Below are 15,533 nucleotides of genomic sequence, written 5' to 3' on the forward strand. Positions count from 1 at the left end.
AGAACCTAGAACCTAGACAATGTGTTACAACAGGACCAGTGTAACACTGGATGAGGGCATTTGTATCACTGAAAAAACTCTAATAAAAGCAGACTTTGACATATTACATTGCTGCTATAATATGTAATCAATTAGTGTTTTAAACCTATATAAAAAAATATATATATCTAATTTGCCACTTTTAGATCCAACTCCCATTAAATGTGAAGTTTATATAACAGAAACATTCAGCTCAAAATCATTTTTTAAACGTCTGTCAGGGTTAAATGATCCTGCTCCTTTTCCTCAGGCTCTCAGAAAGAATCACACCACCCTACACAGAGTAAGTTTCACTACGTAAGCTTGTTGCTGATAGAAAAACATGAGGGTGATACAGTTGCCCCCTGTGAGGTGAACCCTGTTAGGTGCCTTTGCACATACTTTACTTAGAAGTAAAAGATTTACTAACTTTTCCCCAAAGATTAAAGGAGCTGGATATGAGTAAATAAACAGATTTTATGCAAAAATGTATCATTTACTGCAACTGCTGCACCTGCCTTTGTTATTTCAGGTTGTACTCGCATGTTCTGCACGTCAGTGTATGCATCTCCAAGAGCTTAGAGAGCCATCTACCTGTCTTTTGCTATTTAGGATCGGTCTCTGAGGGAGGAGGTCCTTTCTCTCCGTCTGAAGCTCTCAGAGCAAGAACAGGCTCTAAAGGACACAATGGAGAGAGTGAAGAGCTCCAGCGGCACCAAAGATAGCATGGAGCACTTTATAGTCAGCCAATGTGAGTACACATTTCCAAAAACCTCTAATAGCACATTTAAAACCATGTGTTAAGTGTAGAGAGGCTCTCGTCTCTTAAAGGGAGATTTCTTTTTATTGGCTACACTTGGTATGAACAGAATGTGGGCGGGGCTTCTGTGGTCACAGCTAGAGTTGCATGCCAAAGCTGGCAATAAAAGGGGTATGGGAAACGATAAATTGTCCGGTACTTTCTCATTTCTAATAAAGCACTCAAGGTGCTTTTTACTACAAGCCTCCTTCACCCAGTCACACACACATTCATACAAGTTATTGTCAAAATTTTCTTTTTTAACAGAGAAAGGGATTTTCAACACAGCATTTCTAAATATAATTGGTTTTTTTAATAAAGCATACAAAATTTCTATTTAAGCTCAAAGCTTGTAAAATCAAGTTAAAACTGAGATCTATATACATGGTGTTTTCAAGAACTGGAGTGACAAGAGAGAGTTCAAAGAGAGGCACACGGTACAGGACAAGCCTGGTGGAGGTAGGAAGTGAAATTCAAAGAAAACTAGTGAGAGGTGTATCTAAAGATCCCTGAACAGCTGCCAAGATACCAGTGAATGACTTTACCCTTAAGCCCAAGGAAAACTCCAGGACAACCTGGAGAAAGATTATATATACTAGAAGCACATCCTGCTTATGATTGAAAAGGCGTACAACCCAAAAACACAATCCTCACAGTGAAACACGCAGGGGGCTGGAAACGGACTGTTTCTTATATAGTGTTTTTCTACTCCACCTGAGTACTAAAAGCACTTTACAAAACTTGCCTCATTCACACAAAGTTAGGATATTTGGCATGTACGTAGACTGAAGCAGCCAGGCATCGAACAACCAACCTTCCAATGGGTAGGTGACGTGGGAATATTGTCAGAATGTAAGAAATCATGAAGAAAGAAGCATATGTGAAGATTTTGAAAGAAAACCTCAAGCAGTCGGCAGAAAAACTCGATCTAGGTTGTCACTTTGTTTTCCAGTGAACATTATCGACTCGCCTGCACAAACTCCTGTTTTGAATATCACTGAAAACTGTGGGGTGTTGAAGACCAAGGTTAATGGCAAAAGACCATCAAATCTGGAGGAACTTGAGAAATTTGCTAAGATGATGTGCGTGAGACAACAAATGACTGTTATCCAGCAAAGGGATGCACATTTGACTATTAGCATCGAACACTTTTGAACTTGCGAAATAATTTGGCTCCTGTGTCCAAAGTAAAATACTGTAAGCATCCATAATAAAACGAGAATGTTTGGAAAAGCTGTGTTTAAAAAAATCCTTCTCTATATAACAGCACTTGGAAAATACTTTTAAATTGGGGATCAAACCACCAACCTTCTGATTAGTGATGATGTGCTGCACCTCCTGAGCCACAGGTGCCTCATATGGCAAGACTTTCTTGTTCATAGAGTCTGAAATAGAGCATTTACGAGAAGCCTGAGATTTTGACTCTGAGATTACTTTGTATTGTCAGTAATCATGTGTAATCATGGTCATGTGTAATGTTTTCACCGTTGTTACAGTTTGCGTCAGAAAAAGAAATGATGATGATTGTATGTTTTTGTTTTTTACAGTGTTGAGAACACGCGATGTCTTGAGAAAAGCCAAGACCAACTTACAGGTCAGTTCACTCGTTGCCTCATATTAATCCTGGTTTTGGTATCATTATCCACAATGAGTGTTGTATTCCCATAAGTAAGAACAACTAAGTGGGTGGATGATGACGTCCCTCACACTTTTGGTCATTAGAAAAAGATGTTTGTTTTCTTTACCTTTCCTCCTCTATCCTGTCTCCTACTGAGTGTCCTCAGGAGAATGAACTCAGGATTTCTTCCCTGCACCAAGCTCCTTTTCCCATTCCTCCTTCTCCTCCCTCACTCCTCTCCTCCTCTTATTCTTCCTCATCCTCATCCTCACAACTCTGGCCTGGTAAAGGTACAGTCTGACGTGTTGGGTGGTGAAGCTGCTTGCTTTTTGATTAAGAACCTACAGTATATATCAAAAATGTTTGCATGTAGCCAGTAAAGCCACTTAAATACTACATAATCATGCAGCATGCAAGGCTGACTGAGATACTACTAAACAGGTAAACAGCATACTTGTATGTAAAAGACTAAGCAAACACTAACACGTTGCTTTCCTTGCTAATGTTCGTCTTTCTTGCTAATCATCATTTGGACAAAAACGATAACTAGAAACGTCAGTTTGCTTACTAGAAAAGCAAATAGTGCAGTGAGACCATACTGACCAGTTTAACAATGTGGCCTCTAGTCCTTACCCAGGATTACTATTTCTTTTGATTCTGTTATCAAGTAATAAGTGCAAAGAAATGCAATGTCTGGTGGAGATGAACCAAAAATATATATTTTTAAAACAGACATTTTTAACTGCAAAAGAGATTATTGGGCTTTATATGTGGTTACTGCTATACTTACTTTTATACACATACATTTTTTATGAACTCAAATTGATATAGATGTCTAATATCACTGGCTGAGCAATAGGTTGGTTTTGCTCTGCATATGTGCATTTTGAGGGGACAAAGGAAAACTGATAAACAGCAATCAGAAGCTGATACCGGTGTTAACAAAAAGAAATAGTAAAGTTACTTACAAGTGTAACATTTTAAATTATATACAACTTACATTTAACAGGTGGTGCATAAATAAGATCCACTCCATAGAAACCTCCTGGATCTCTTGTCAACTGTCTTTCAGGTGAAATCTCAGGCGGACGCTTCTGTGAGCTCAACATGTCTCCTGGTCGGAGTGTCATGAAGCCCCAAACTTCACCCTGTAGCTCTTCCTCCTCTCCTGCCCAGGGATGGACTCACCACCAGCTCCCCCTGCAGGAAGTCTTCCTGTAGCTCAGAGTTCATCATCACTGCCATCTCCGGCTGTGTTATTTTATTATTTGTATCAATGGTATAATTTGTGCAGATGTTTGCAGGATTTTCCTGGAGGGAACTCAAAGGTTTTTTTGTTCATATGAGATAAGTCTCAGTTTGGCTGAAGCTTGTTTATGATTCATAGCGTCTGTCTGATGGGGTCTTTTTGCATTATTACTATTAAACCAAATTTAAATAAGAATAGAACTAAATTTAAAACAGTTTGAAAACTTTTAGATTTATCAGCAAATTAATCAGCAATTTCTGGAGGATGCCGTTGACTCACAGTTTAAAAGTGACAAATCAGGAAGGAGCTTCACCTTTGTTACTTCAGCAGGGATTTTAAAATGCAAAAAATGTGTTTAATGCCAGCAGGAAAAGGGAGAGTTAAAGAGCAAAATCCAAAGTGCTTCCTCTTAGCCTCTGTTGAGGCTCATGTTTGTAGTCAGTGTGTAGAATTACATGCATGTGGTGTGAGCGTTGTGATAAAACAAAGCCATACTCCCCAGAGGTAGTTATGTTTTAGTTTTGTCCTAATATCCTAATGAAAAAAGAACATAGAACCATCAAAAGACGTGCAGTCGGTCGTGTAGCTGGTAGATGATGTTCTTACTTTCAAGTAACACAGCAGCTTAGTGTCACTGATTCACCGTTCACCCTCCAACTTCACTTTTTCTGTTAGACATGGAAACAATCTTTCCTTTGTCTTTAGATATTTTAAAATGGGGGAATGGCATCATCAACTTGCAGGCTTGATAAACCTTGTAAAAAAGATACTTGTGAGATACATTTTAATAAATGGTCCAGAAAGGATGACAGTTCATTTTTGTAACGATTAAAAAAAACAAAAAACCATAGCATCTCTTTTTTTCTTCTTCGTCAACTTCTTCTTTTTTCTTTTTTTTTAAAAACAACAACTTTTTTTTCTATGTTTATTTTTTGTTTTTAGCTAAATTTGTCAGTATCTGTGTGTTTTAATGTTTTGTCACAGCGATATTTAAAAAAAGTAAACACGTCTCTGGAAGCGTTTCCTTTGGAAGAGGTTTTGTGACACTCACAGTTTATTTTATTTCATTGGCTCCTCTTGTGTTTATTATTATTATTATTGTTTAGTTTGTTTTCGTGACTTTTTTCTGTGTTGTAGGTCACCTGTTTTGTTTTGTGCATGAACTGTGGCTTTACTGCCCTCTAATACTTTTACTGAAAAATGGAAATTCTGGAGTTACTGTGCAATACACAGCTCTGTGTTTCTTTGCTTTTGTTTTTAAGCTTGAGTGTTAAAGTGCCATGTCAACAGTTTTAATTCTAAAACTGAACTGATTTAAGAAAATTATTTGTTAGATGAATGCATGTGACAATCAGTATGAAGCACTTTTATTGGCCCAGGCATTTTTAGCTATCTAAATCACATAAAACAGCACCATACTGTAGGAGTGTAGTGAAGAAGCAATAAAATGAACCAAAGTAGACAACTTGCATGTTGTTAAATCAGGTTTAAAAGAGATTAAACAGTTTTGGACTGTTTTCCCTTAGAGGTCAAAGGTCAAACTTGGTTTGTTTTGTTTCTTTTAGTGTTAGAGCTGTTTTAGGAGCCACCCTTCATATATGTGCATATTAACGGTAGTATGTACATCAGAGAGAAGAGATGGTCTTGGGTGAAGGCCATTTGTATTTTTAAGACTGTTCTCTTTATTAAAATGTTTTGTGGTGAAGATCTTTCCAATAAAAGGGGACAAAAATATCTGTCATGTTTGTTGTTTTCTCACGTTATACTACATGTTTTTTATTTTGTTCACCTTAAGCACAGCCTTGCAAATACAGTGAGGGTTTCTTTATACTGTACACTTCATAAACCGTGTTTAATCAGCGCTCAAATGCTGTTCAAAATAAAAACAAAACAGAATAACAATAGATGTACATGTGACTTACACAAAATTACAGAATACTTTCAAGTGTCACTAGGTTTTCTCTTTTTAGATCAACAATATTAAATGCTGATTATAAGATCAACAATAAGCAAGAAAAGCTATAAAATGCAGGAAATGCAAATACAAAATGAAAGCAGAGGCATAAAAATTTAAAGATTAAAATGTTAAAACTCTTAAATTAAAAAGTGATCATACATGTTAAATTAAAGAAGACATGATGCACAGAAAATATGAGTTGTTTCCTGTTATGTTTTGAAATTTATGAATTATTTTATACTAAAGAGTAAGGGTAAACTCACTGGCCATTTCTTTAGTTACACTGAGCTGAACTCCATATTGGCTTTGTGACAAAGATTCAACAAGGCGCTGGAAACACTCTTTGGACTTTGTTGTCTATACTGACCATAATATGGAGTTGTGGTCAACTGAATGGGAAGCTGACAAATTTGCAGGCCAGCTACACATCCATAATGCAAATATCCAATTCTACTACACCCCAAACGTGTCTCGAATGGATTAAAACGCAATGACTTGGGAGGTCATTTGAGGAAAGTGATAGTAAAGTCAGTAAAGTAAAGAACCTTTCAAGACAAAAATCACATAGTGCTTCTCAAAATATCAGAGCATTAAAAAAGAAAAATGGGAAATTATCATGATCTCGATGTCATATTTAAAATTCAGTTTGAGGTTATTTGAATGTGTTACCCTTCTGAATGCAGCCATCAGAAGATGGGTACACTATGATCAGAGAGGGATGGATATGGTTAGCAACAATACTCAGTCAGACATTTAGAGTAAATGATGCTGACATACAGTGTGCCAAGAAAATGTCCCCCACATTACACCACCAGTCTAAACTACTGGTACAAATAAGATGGATACTGGCATGCTTTTATTTTGTTTATGCCAGATAAACTAAATGAAAGCATCTGTATGCTGCAGCAGAGTTTGAGATCCATCAGCCCAGTCAATGTTATCCTACTCAGCACAGGAGTGACAGCTGGTGCGGTCTTCTGCTGCTGCACAACCTGAACTTCGGCAAGTTGTCTTGACCATGACTGTAGGACTAAATGGACTGAGTTGCTGACGTGTGACGGGCTAATTAGATCTTTGCATTAATGAAACACTGAACAGGTGTACCTGGTGAAGTTTAACAGTGAAAGATAGAATAAGGCTACTGTGGGGATAAAAGAAAATCTGACTGTCATATATATGGCACAATTTACCAAAGTATTGCCATGTGGTTTAAATACAAGGATGTCAAAGTGACAAGAAAATTCCCTCTTTGGGAAAAAAGAGGATTTTATTAAACAACACGTGCGCCTAAAATACACACTAATTATTCATATTATTAGATAATAGAATATATATTGCTTAATATGTAAATGTTATATGCAGCTATATATGAAACATTAAAATATACATCACTTTATAAGCCGATCTGTTTATTTCACGGTCTCGTTAAACATACACACAGAAAACACATACGAAGCAGTTTAGTTGTTAATCAATAGGTGGCAGCAAACCACAACAAACCTCGTGGAATTGTTTCACAGCCCCAACACTACGAGGATGCAAAAGCAAGTCGGTATATGTAAAGGAATCAGTATAAGGTGTCTGAGTCTGTGAGTGTGCTTTTAAAATTTAGAAAAAAAAAAAGTTAATTTCTTTCATGTGTCTGCATGGATTTTTTTTATAATCGTCATCATCTTTTTTTCCCAAAATCAAGAAATCGTCTAGCAAGCGGAGGGTGTAGATGAGCTTGAAACCAGAGGTGTGAAGGGGATTAGGATTTCAAAATAAAACCTTTTGCACTTGCGCAAATTGCAAAAAATGACAGACATAATATAACGGCATATTGACTTCAGTATATTGCATTCAGGATAAACAAAAATATATTTTCTTCTTTTGAAATGGCAGTAGAGTATATTTGTCTTCTTTTACCACGACAGTTACCGATATCACATTGCATTGTCAATGTTCAAATTTCACTCACATCAGGAAAATCCCAAATTATTATAATTATTATGTAAAAGAGATCAGTGGTTAGTGCCACTGGGATCTTTGATCTCAGTGAGACTAACCTGGTTAAATTAATAAATACAATTTAATAATTATTATTATCGTTTTAAAATAAGAGAATGTTATCCCCATCTGGTTTATTTTCTATGACTACAAAGACGTCAAAGATTGAACACTCTGGGAGAGACAAAGAGGTTATCACTAATATTTATTTTTAATAGTCATTGCATTTTTATTATTTATATATTTATTTGTTTAGTAGTTAGTTAGATAGATAGGATTTTTTTTATTACATGTGGATTCCTGTCCTTTCTTGCATACTTTTATTTTGGTATTAATGGACCGGATGTTGTATTCCTGCTAACCTGACACCCCAGCAGTCGTGTCAGAGCCAGGAAACAAGCTGAGCTGTACCGTGTCGTTGCAGTTCAACAGCGAGGTTAACTCAGTGTTCGCAGAGATCAGCCTTTATGTGAGGATGGGCGAACACCGAGACATGATGTATGTCGCCTAAGAAGTCACCAGACAGAGACGGAAGACGTGGAGCTCTTGGGGAATCATCTGGAAGCGTTAAGAGGGAAGGTAGACCTGCCAGGGTGTCACGGTCTTTCTGGGCAGGTAGACGTTATCAGGCAGCCAGACTAGCCGCTCAGCTAGTGTTTCAGCGGCAAGACGCTAGCTTAAATCGGGTTGAATGAACTTTTGCCACAGACGGCACAAAAAAGCGCAGCGCGGATACATTTTTTCTAGAAATATAAAGCTATCCCTGTGAAAAGCGCACACTGCCCTTTTATTGTTTTCAAGGAGACACCGGTGGCTGCTCATACAAGAAGGCTGATTGACAGCTTGTCACAACGGGTTTTCCAGATGTGGAGTCAGCACAAGAAGTGTAGCCGGGCTCTGAGTCGGGAATGGCTGGCCGGAGCAAACTCATAGGTGGAATCGCAAGTCAACAAACTGCAACAGCAAGCCATGCATTTCAGTTTGGCGCTGAGGTGTCCCTGAAAACCACAGCAGCCGACCTGACACGTTGTTCTAGCCAGCTAAGTGAAGTTACCGAGAGGATACTGGAAACTGCACAGGAAAGCGGGTGAAGTGGTGCAATCCGGCGCGCGATAGGACTGTTCCTACAGTCAGTATGAAGAGGACGGAGAATAAAAACAAAAGGAAACTCTGCAGTATGGAGCAGCACGACAGTGGAGGAGAGGAGAAAGATGCGGTGAGTAGTAAAAGCCTTTCGATACTCCTTGCTATGTCAGGAGGACGTGTCTCGTTCCCTTGTGAGTTCATGAGCCCACAGAAATCGCTAGAAACCCCTTAAACAGCGACGTCCTTTGCTTTCGGTACCTTTATGCAAAACCATTTTTCTTAGTAGTTCTGCAATGTGGACCTTTTTCCAGAACTTTCCTAATAACTATGTTTTTTGGCTTAGATGAGTTAATATATGCCATCATAATTAGTTGCTATTGCTAGTAGTTATAAAACTGTCTGTAAGCATGTAGTCACACAGCAGTGAGGTTGTGTGAAAAATGAAGCAGTCAGTATAGAATAAACAAGCAGTTATGATGTCCGTCTGTTTCATCAGCTACTACTAATGAACAGTTAATCCTCTCAGGAAATATACGCTTTCAGTAAAACATGTACACAGATGCTCTGTCCCTGCAGCTCTACATGTTTGAAAGACTCATTCCCTAATGGAGAAAAGGGACCTAATTCAGGAGCTTCACAGTGTTTGCTCAGTCAGTGTGGATGCTGGCTGTTTCCTACTATGGTAGGTTGTATACATTCTTTGGTTTGTCAGAGGAAGGCACGTAGTCTGGAGTCCTGAAGAAGACTAAAGTGTGCTCTAGCAGTAAATCTGCGCTTTGTCAAAGAGTATGGATTTTGGATTTGTTGTAATTTATCAGTAAGTAGAAGTAATCCACCACCAACTAACACCAAGTTATCCATAGTGGGCTCATTACTTGGTGTTATTTGGCCTTGTGCTAATCTATTCAGTGCCCAATTTGTTCAACATGTAGTTGTAATGCCAGTCTGGGATACCTGGGAAACCTACAGCTTAAGAACAAAAGCATCAGAACTGGAGGTCAGAGGGGCTTTGAGCTGTGCCATCAAACTGGTAATTTCATTTCAGGTATTTTTTATTAGTAGTATGTTTTTTTTAGTCCAGTTATTTGATATAAGTGATATTGGGGGAGGGTTCATCCCTCCCATAAAGTTATTGATTCTACATATATAAAGTCTGAAACTCTGTGCATTTGCACATTTAGAGGGTTAAGAGGCTTAAGCACAAAATAAACGACTGTCTGCCACATATATCTACTTTAACCAGTTATTAGCTGTTGGTGGAATATGCTCTTCTAGAAGCCATGCATCAGTATATTGGTTTAAAAACAGGTATAGGCCAGTATTGATTGCTATCGCAGTACCATATGTCTAAGTATTTTAATAATATTCAACTGGCTAAATGTTCAAAATGTTTTGTGAAGTCCTGAAAGATTTTACAACATTTTCTGTAAATACTTTTTGAAGTAAGAAGTATGAGAAGCTGAGCACCGGCTATCACCCTAGCATATCTGTTATAGTAAATATTGATTTGCACCCACAATTTTACAGTCAGATTTTGGTGGCTACTTTACCTCACTAAACCAATAATTAAAATATTTAAGACTTTATTGATATGGGCAAGCCATTACAGAGGACATCATACTTGAGTCCGTAATAACTCATTGTTGCGTGGTAATACTGTACAGTGCAATTCCTGATAGAATTCAGTAAAAGTTTATTTTAATGCTGCTAGGAATTGAAATCACTTGCAGCTTGTGTGTAATACTGTTCAGGAGCCATACTAAGGCAGTTTTATATTTTATTTGTCTTTGTTTGTAAAAACTATAAAGATAGCCCTCTAATAAGATCCTCTGTCCAAAGATGAAGTCATCGGTGGAGCTCCAAATGTTTCCCAAAACCGGCCTAAAAGAGGAAATGTCTTCTTTGCAGGCAGTTTAGATTCAGGGGAAGGATTCGGTTTTGGGGAAGTTTGAGGGAGTGAGCTTTATATTTGTATCATGGGAAGAAAGACAGATGTTTTTTTGCTGCCACAGTTTTATTTGTTCTTGTGTGAACCGTGACGAAGTGAAGGAGCAGACAGGGCGTTTTCATGTTAAGTGACTTGTCTGCCTATTTGCTTACATTGTGGAAGGCTGTGAATCATGTGCTATATTACTTCATGGTTGGCTGTTCTTATTTTCTTGCAAATGTGTATAATTGGGGTTTCTGTAAGATGTGTGACAAAAACTTACTTCTGACAAAGCAAAGAGATGTCCTCGGAGAAAAGCTGCACATGCTAGAGGTCAGAGCTGTGCTTGGATTTCCGTTTTTGCTTGATGATGATTTCTACATGTTCATTTAAAAATAACAGCCAGTTGCCGTCTTGTAAAGAAAACCCACATAAATAAGTGGTTTTTATGCTCATCGTCCTTACTTTATGAGAAACAGATCATCAGACCATACAGTTGCTCCTGGAGAATCACTCGTCACTGATGTCTTCACTTACACGCTGTCCTTGTTACAATAAAACCCCCACAAAATAACCAACATTTCACACAGTCAGAGGATGGATGTCATTTTCTAACTTCAGCGTGAATTTCAATATGTTGCCAGGGACAGCGGATAAACACATACAAACACCCACTGGAGTGTTGTAATGTGGGACCTGCATACTGACAGTTGGAAGAAGAATGCTTGTTTTTACGGTGGTGACTGCAAACAGTTACCACCGTAAAAACAAACAGGACATTATTACATCATGAAAGTCAGACATTCTGCAAGGTGTAATCAAACTCCTCCTTTATCTTTTAAACAAATTCAAAATAGGGTTAAATGTAAATGCCATTGAACATTGAATGTAAAAAAAATGGAGAAATGGTAGCTTTCCTTTTTATAATGGATATTTTTGGAACTTTCCAACATGGTGTGAGCAGTGCTGGGCAATAAAATGATCACAATATTTTATAGAGGGGGAAAAATGTCAATGGCGATGATAAATGTAGGCTTTAATATTTGATGAGACAAACAATAATTTGGTTTCAGGCAGTATGTAAGGTTGGTGTAACGCTGGTCTTCTGAGAGAAAAAAATGACAATAACCAGGATGTCCTGATGAGTAAAGCCAAGAAGGAAAATGTATCCGCCGTTCAGGAAGAGATAATACCAAAGAAAGGTCACACATCATCAAAAGTGTGGAAGTGGTCAGTTTTCTATGATTAGACCAAGCACAGATAAAGACAGGTTGCAAGATATAGTGGCGACAGGTCCCAACAAAATCCAGTAACATGACACACTTCTTTAAAAAATATCAAAAGTATGCAAAAGAATGTGGATCCTCCAGGGCTGGAAAGCGTCGTGTTCTGGGCACGCATGAGCTTCAGCCTCGCAGTCTTGATTATTGGTCCTGAGGACAGGGAGGGTCACCGACCATCTGCTGTGACAGACCAGAGAAGCACCTTGGTAAGGTCTTCCTTTGTCTCTTGTCAGCTTCTTCGTAGACATCAAAAACTGGATGTCAACCAATTTTCTCAAACTGAGCAATAATAAAACTGAACTGTGGTTGTGGTTCCCAGGTCACAGCCAGGAAAAGTGGCCAATCTGCACCTCTATCTCACCTTTTCCACAACTTTGGTGTCATCCTGGGCTTCCTCCACTCTCCTTAATTTTTACTACATATTAAATCCATCTCTAAAAGTGCCACCCAAATATGTCCAAGCTCTGGCTAGTGCTCCCTGACTCTTCAGCTGAAACCATCATTGATAGCTTCAGTACTTCCCACCTGGGCTACTGTAACATTTTCCTGCTTGGTCTGTTTATCAAAGCCTTGGACACAGTGCAGTATGTTCAGAACTCAGCTGCCGGAGTTCTTACCTAAACACATCACCCTAACACTTACGTGCTGGAGTTTGGTGATGATGACGGCTAAGCTACCAGTCGAGTTCCGTATCTCTTATCAAATCCATCTCCTCATTTACAAATCCCAACATGCTTTTGCTCCTCAGCATTTTTCTGATCTTCTCTTCTAGACCTCATGTTTTCTTCTGCATTCTGCAGATAAAGGCGTAGTCTGCACTTCTCACGCCAGTCTTTTAGGGAAAGAGGCTTCAGTGCTTCCATCTCTCTGGAACAGGCTCCATCCCTGAGTATTTTCAACAGACAGTTCAAATGCCACCTGTTCACTGAGGCCTTTGAGCTCTGACTTTTGTGTAAAGCGACCTTAGATTTCTTGAAAGGGTATTTAAATATGATTTGTTTTTGTTGCAAATAATATTATTATGTTTTAAATTAATTAATAACTTTTTCCCCACAGCCAAAACATTGCAGCTATATGTGATGGAGTTCATAGCTCTCATAGATTGCAGAGAAAACATTTCTTCTTTCTCTGCTAGCTGAAAGAGAGATGAAAGGATAAGCTGTAATATCTTCTCACTTAAGACACCATATTGTTGCTCCTTGCTTAAGCCCTGACATGATCAAGCTAATTAGGGCAGACTTGAGGTAGACTGAAATCTACAGCAGCTTAAATGTGTACTCTACAGCAGAGTGTTAATAGGAGTGGCTGGGAACAGGGAGTTTTGTTATTTCACTAACTTCACTTTCACTTCATTTCTAAGATATAAAATGCACATTGTAGCTCCTTAATTCTTTGTAATCTGTTATCTGTCCATCAGTTTGATGAAGTTTACTTTTGAAAACCATTGCACTAAACATCTAGCACTACCAACATTTTTTTTCTATCATATGACCATGTAGCTAATGTTTAGAACATTTCTTCTTCTGAGAGAATGGATTTCTTTCCATAGTGTCCAGCCCCATGCTCACTATAATGTCCATCCTTCGCTATTGATAATGCTGAAAGAAGTCAAACCGCTTCCAGCCTCATCAACTTCGTCTGTTCCTAGCTCTACATATTGTCAACGGTAGCAGTAGCTGTTAACATCTCCGGTTCATTAGATGTGCTTAGGGTACTCATTAAATCTCCTCCCCCCCCTTTCACTGATACGGGAGAGTGATTTCCTTCCCAGCCTTTAACCACTTATGGGTTAGGTGCAGCTGAGGAGCCATTGAGCCAGAACGACCTTTGGGACTCCAGCTGATAGTTCTCCCTGCATTGCAGATGCCAGGGGGCAGACTGATAGAGCCCAAATGGTTTATGTGCCATTTTAGAATGCCTAGAAGCGCACTAATGGGAAGGCGCAGATGCAGTAGGATGATTGACATTAATTATAAAGCCCTCATTAACGAGAATAATGGCTGAGATGAGCCCTATCGATGACTATACAAAAATCTCACGTATTAGTGTACAGGTTTAGTTATTGTGGTAATCTGCAATGAGTAGGAAGGAGAAATCTCAAAAAGTGACAAAGGACACAAGTCAAAGCATTTGTTTGTTTCCCTTTGTTAATATTCAGTGTGTTTGTGGTTATCTGTTTACCGTTCTCAAATTATATTTTGTTAAGTCTTTTCCTTTAGATTAAACTTTGGTCTGTTAAATTGTGAAAATGCCAGCACAACACTCTTACTAGGGAAAATCCATCATCTGCTCCAGCTTAATGTCTTATAATGTTACCTCCCCCGAACCTGAGTGATGTTGATCTCACACTGATCTGGACTGCACATTGCTTTGCTGTCTTTGCTATTGACCACCTCGTTTAAACTTTGCTTTTTCTATCCTGTCCCTGAAAATGAGCACAACTCTGTGCAGTGAACAAAAGCCTGCATTATGCTTGCTGTTGTAGTATTTTCAAATTTGACACAATTTAATATTAAACATTGTTAAAGAGTTTTCCTTGTGGAAGTTGTTCTGTCATGTTTAGTGTTTAGGAAATTTTCAATAGAAGTTTTTAGTATGTGAAAATTTACTAGCATTAAACCAATAAATTTGAACCTATTATGATATAACATTGCTCTTTATTAATATATAACTAACTAAGGAAAACAATGAACACTTACAGTGTTTCTTTAGGCATTTATTTTCCATTTTGAGTTGTTAATAGAAGTGAATGTATACTCAAGAGCATCAAGTCGCATTAACCTAATTCACAGGAAACGACAAATGGCTGTGCCTCCTGTAGGCACTCATTCATAATCAGTCACCTCAAAGCACTAGGTAGTATAAGGTGAGCACTCCAGCAGAGAATGTCATGACATTTTTTAAACCAACTTGGAAACCGATATTTTCTTAAGTGAAGCGATATCAAGTTGAACAAGTAACATGCTATTCAACTATCATAATTGCCTGAGTTTAGATTTTCTTCTCTATAGTTTTTTTGTGTACAATAATTGGGATCATGTGTCCATGTAAAAGCAGGCACAGACATAATCATTTGTCATAACTGCCACTTAATTTGACACAATCCACCTGACAGTGAGACAAGGTACAGAGGCAGCTCGAGGGCCACCACAATAGTGGCCTTGCCAGGGAGCTAGCTAATGGAGGAAAAACAGGAGATGGAAAGGGCTTACAACTGGCAGCTTTTGAACTTTCATAGCAGACGTGTGGAAAAATTATGAGTAACTTTAAATATTTTTTTCAACAGCTGGATGGATGAATGAGTAGGAGTATTTTTCCCCCAAAATTGTAGATAACACAGTGTTGTCCACTGAGGAGGAGAACACTCACACACAGACACACACACACTCAGGACATCTCATTGACATAATGCTTTCCCTAGCTGCTTAGCCTAACCCTAACCATCAAAGATGAATGCCTAAACCTAACCCTTACCCTATACCTAACTATAACCTAATTGTAACCCTGACACTAACACAACATTTTGAGCCTCAAAGATGCCTTCAAACTCGTGGGGACAGGCCTTTCGTCCCCATAAGTGACTTTTGATCCCCACAAATAAGGTAGC

General features: G+C 38.4%; 2 protein-coding genes across 10 annotated transcripts in view; both read left to right on the forward strand.

Annotated features, from left to right (window-relative positions):
- Positions 1 to 4,560, forward strand: part of pde4dip (phosphodiesterase 4D interacting protein) — a 77,379-nt gene extending 72,819 nt beyond the window's left edge. For 7 of the 9 annotated variants that reach the window (XM_005734290.1, XM_005734289.2, XM_005734291.2 and 4 more), the window contains 4 exons: positions 631 to 769; positions 2,365 to 2,411; positions 2,602 to 2,725; positions 3,508 to 4,560. In XM_005734290.1, the coding sequence (XP_005734347.1) occupies positions 631 to 769; positions 2,365 to 2,411; positions 2,602 to 2,725; positions 3,508 to 3,656 (459 nt within the window). In that variant the 3' untranslated portion in view covers positions 3,657 to 4,560. The remainder of the gene's footprint in view (positions 1 to 630; positions 770 to 2,364; positions 2,412 to 2,601; positions 2,726 to 3,507) is intronic. The other 2 variants (XM_005734286.1, XM_005734288.1) reach the window with 2 other exon arrangements.
- Positions 4,561 to 7,999: 3,439 nt separating this feature from the next.
- LOC106456228 (microtubule-associated serine/threonine-protein kinase 2-like) overlaps positions 8,000 to 15,533 on the forward strand; it is a 26,713-nt gene continuing 19,179 nt past the window's right edge. The window contains exon 1 of the mRNA XM_013911149.1: positions 8,000 to 8,846. Coding sequence (XP_013766603.1) covers positions 8,766 to 8,846 — 81 coding nt within the window. The 5' untranslated portion in view covers positions 8,000 to 8,765. The remainder of the gene's footprint in view (positions 8,847 to 15,533) is intronic.

Source organism: Pundamilia nyererei, unplaced genomic scaffold (genome assembly GCF_000239375.1).
Source record: "Pundamilia nyererei isolate P.nyererei 1_Seehausen unplaced genomic scaffold, PunNye1.0 scaffold00057, whole genome shotgun sequence".
In the NCBI taxonomy this organism is placed as follows: Eukaryota; Metazoa; Chordata; class Actinopteri; order Cichliformes; family Cichlidae; genus Pundamilia; species Pundamilia nyererei.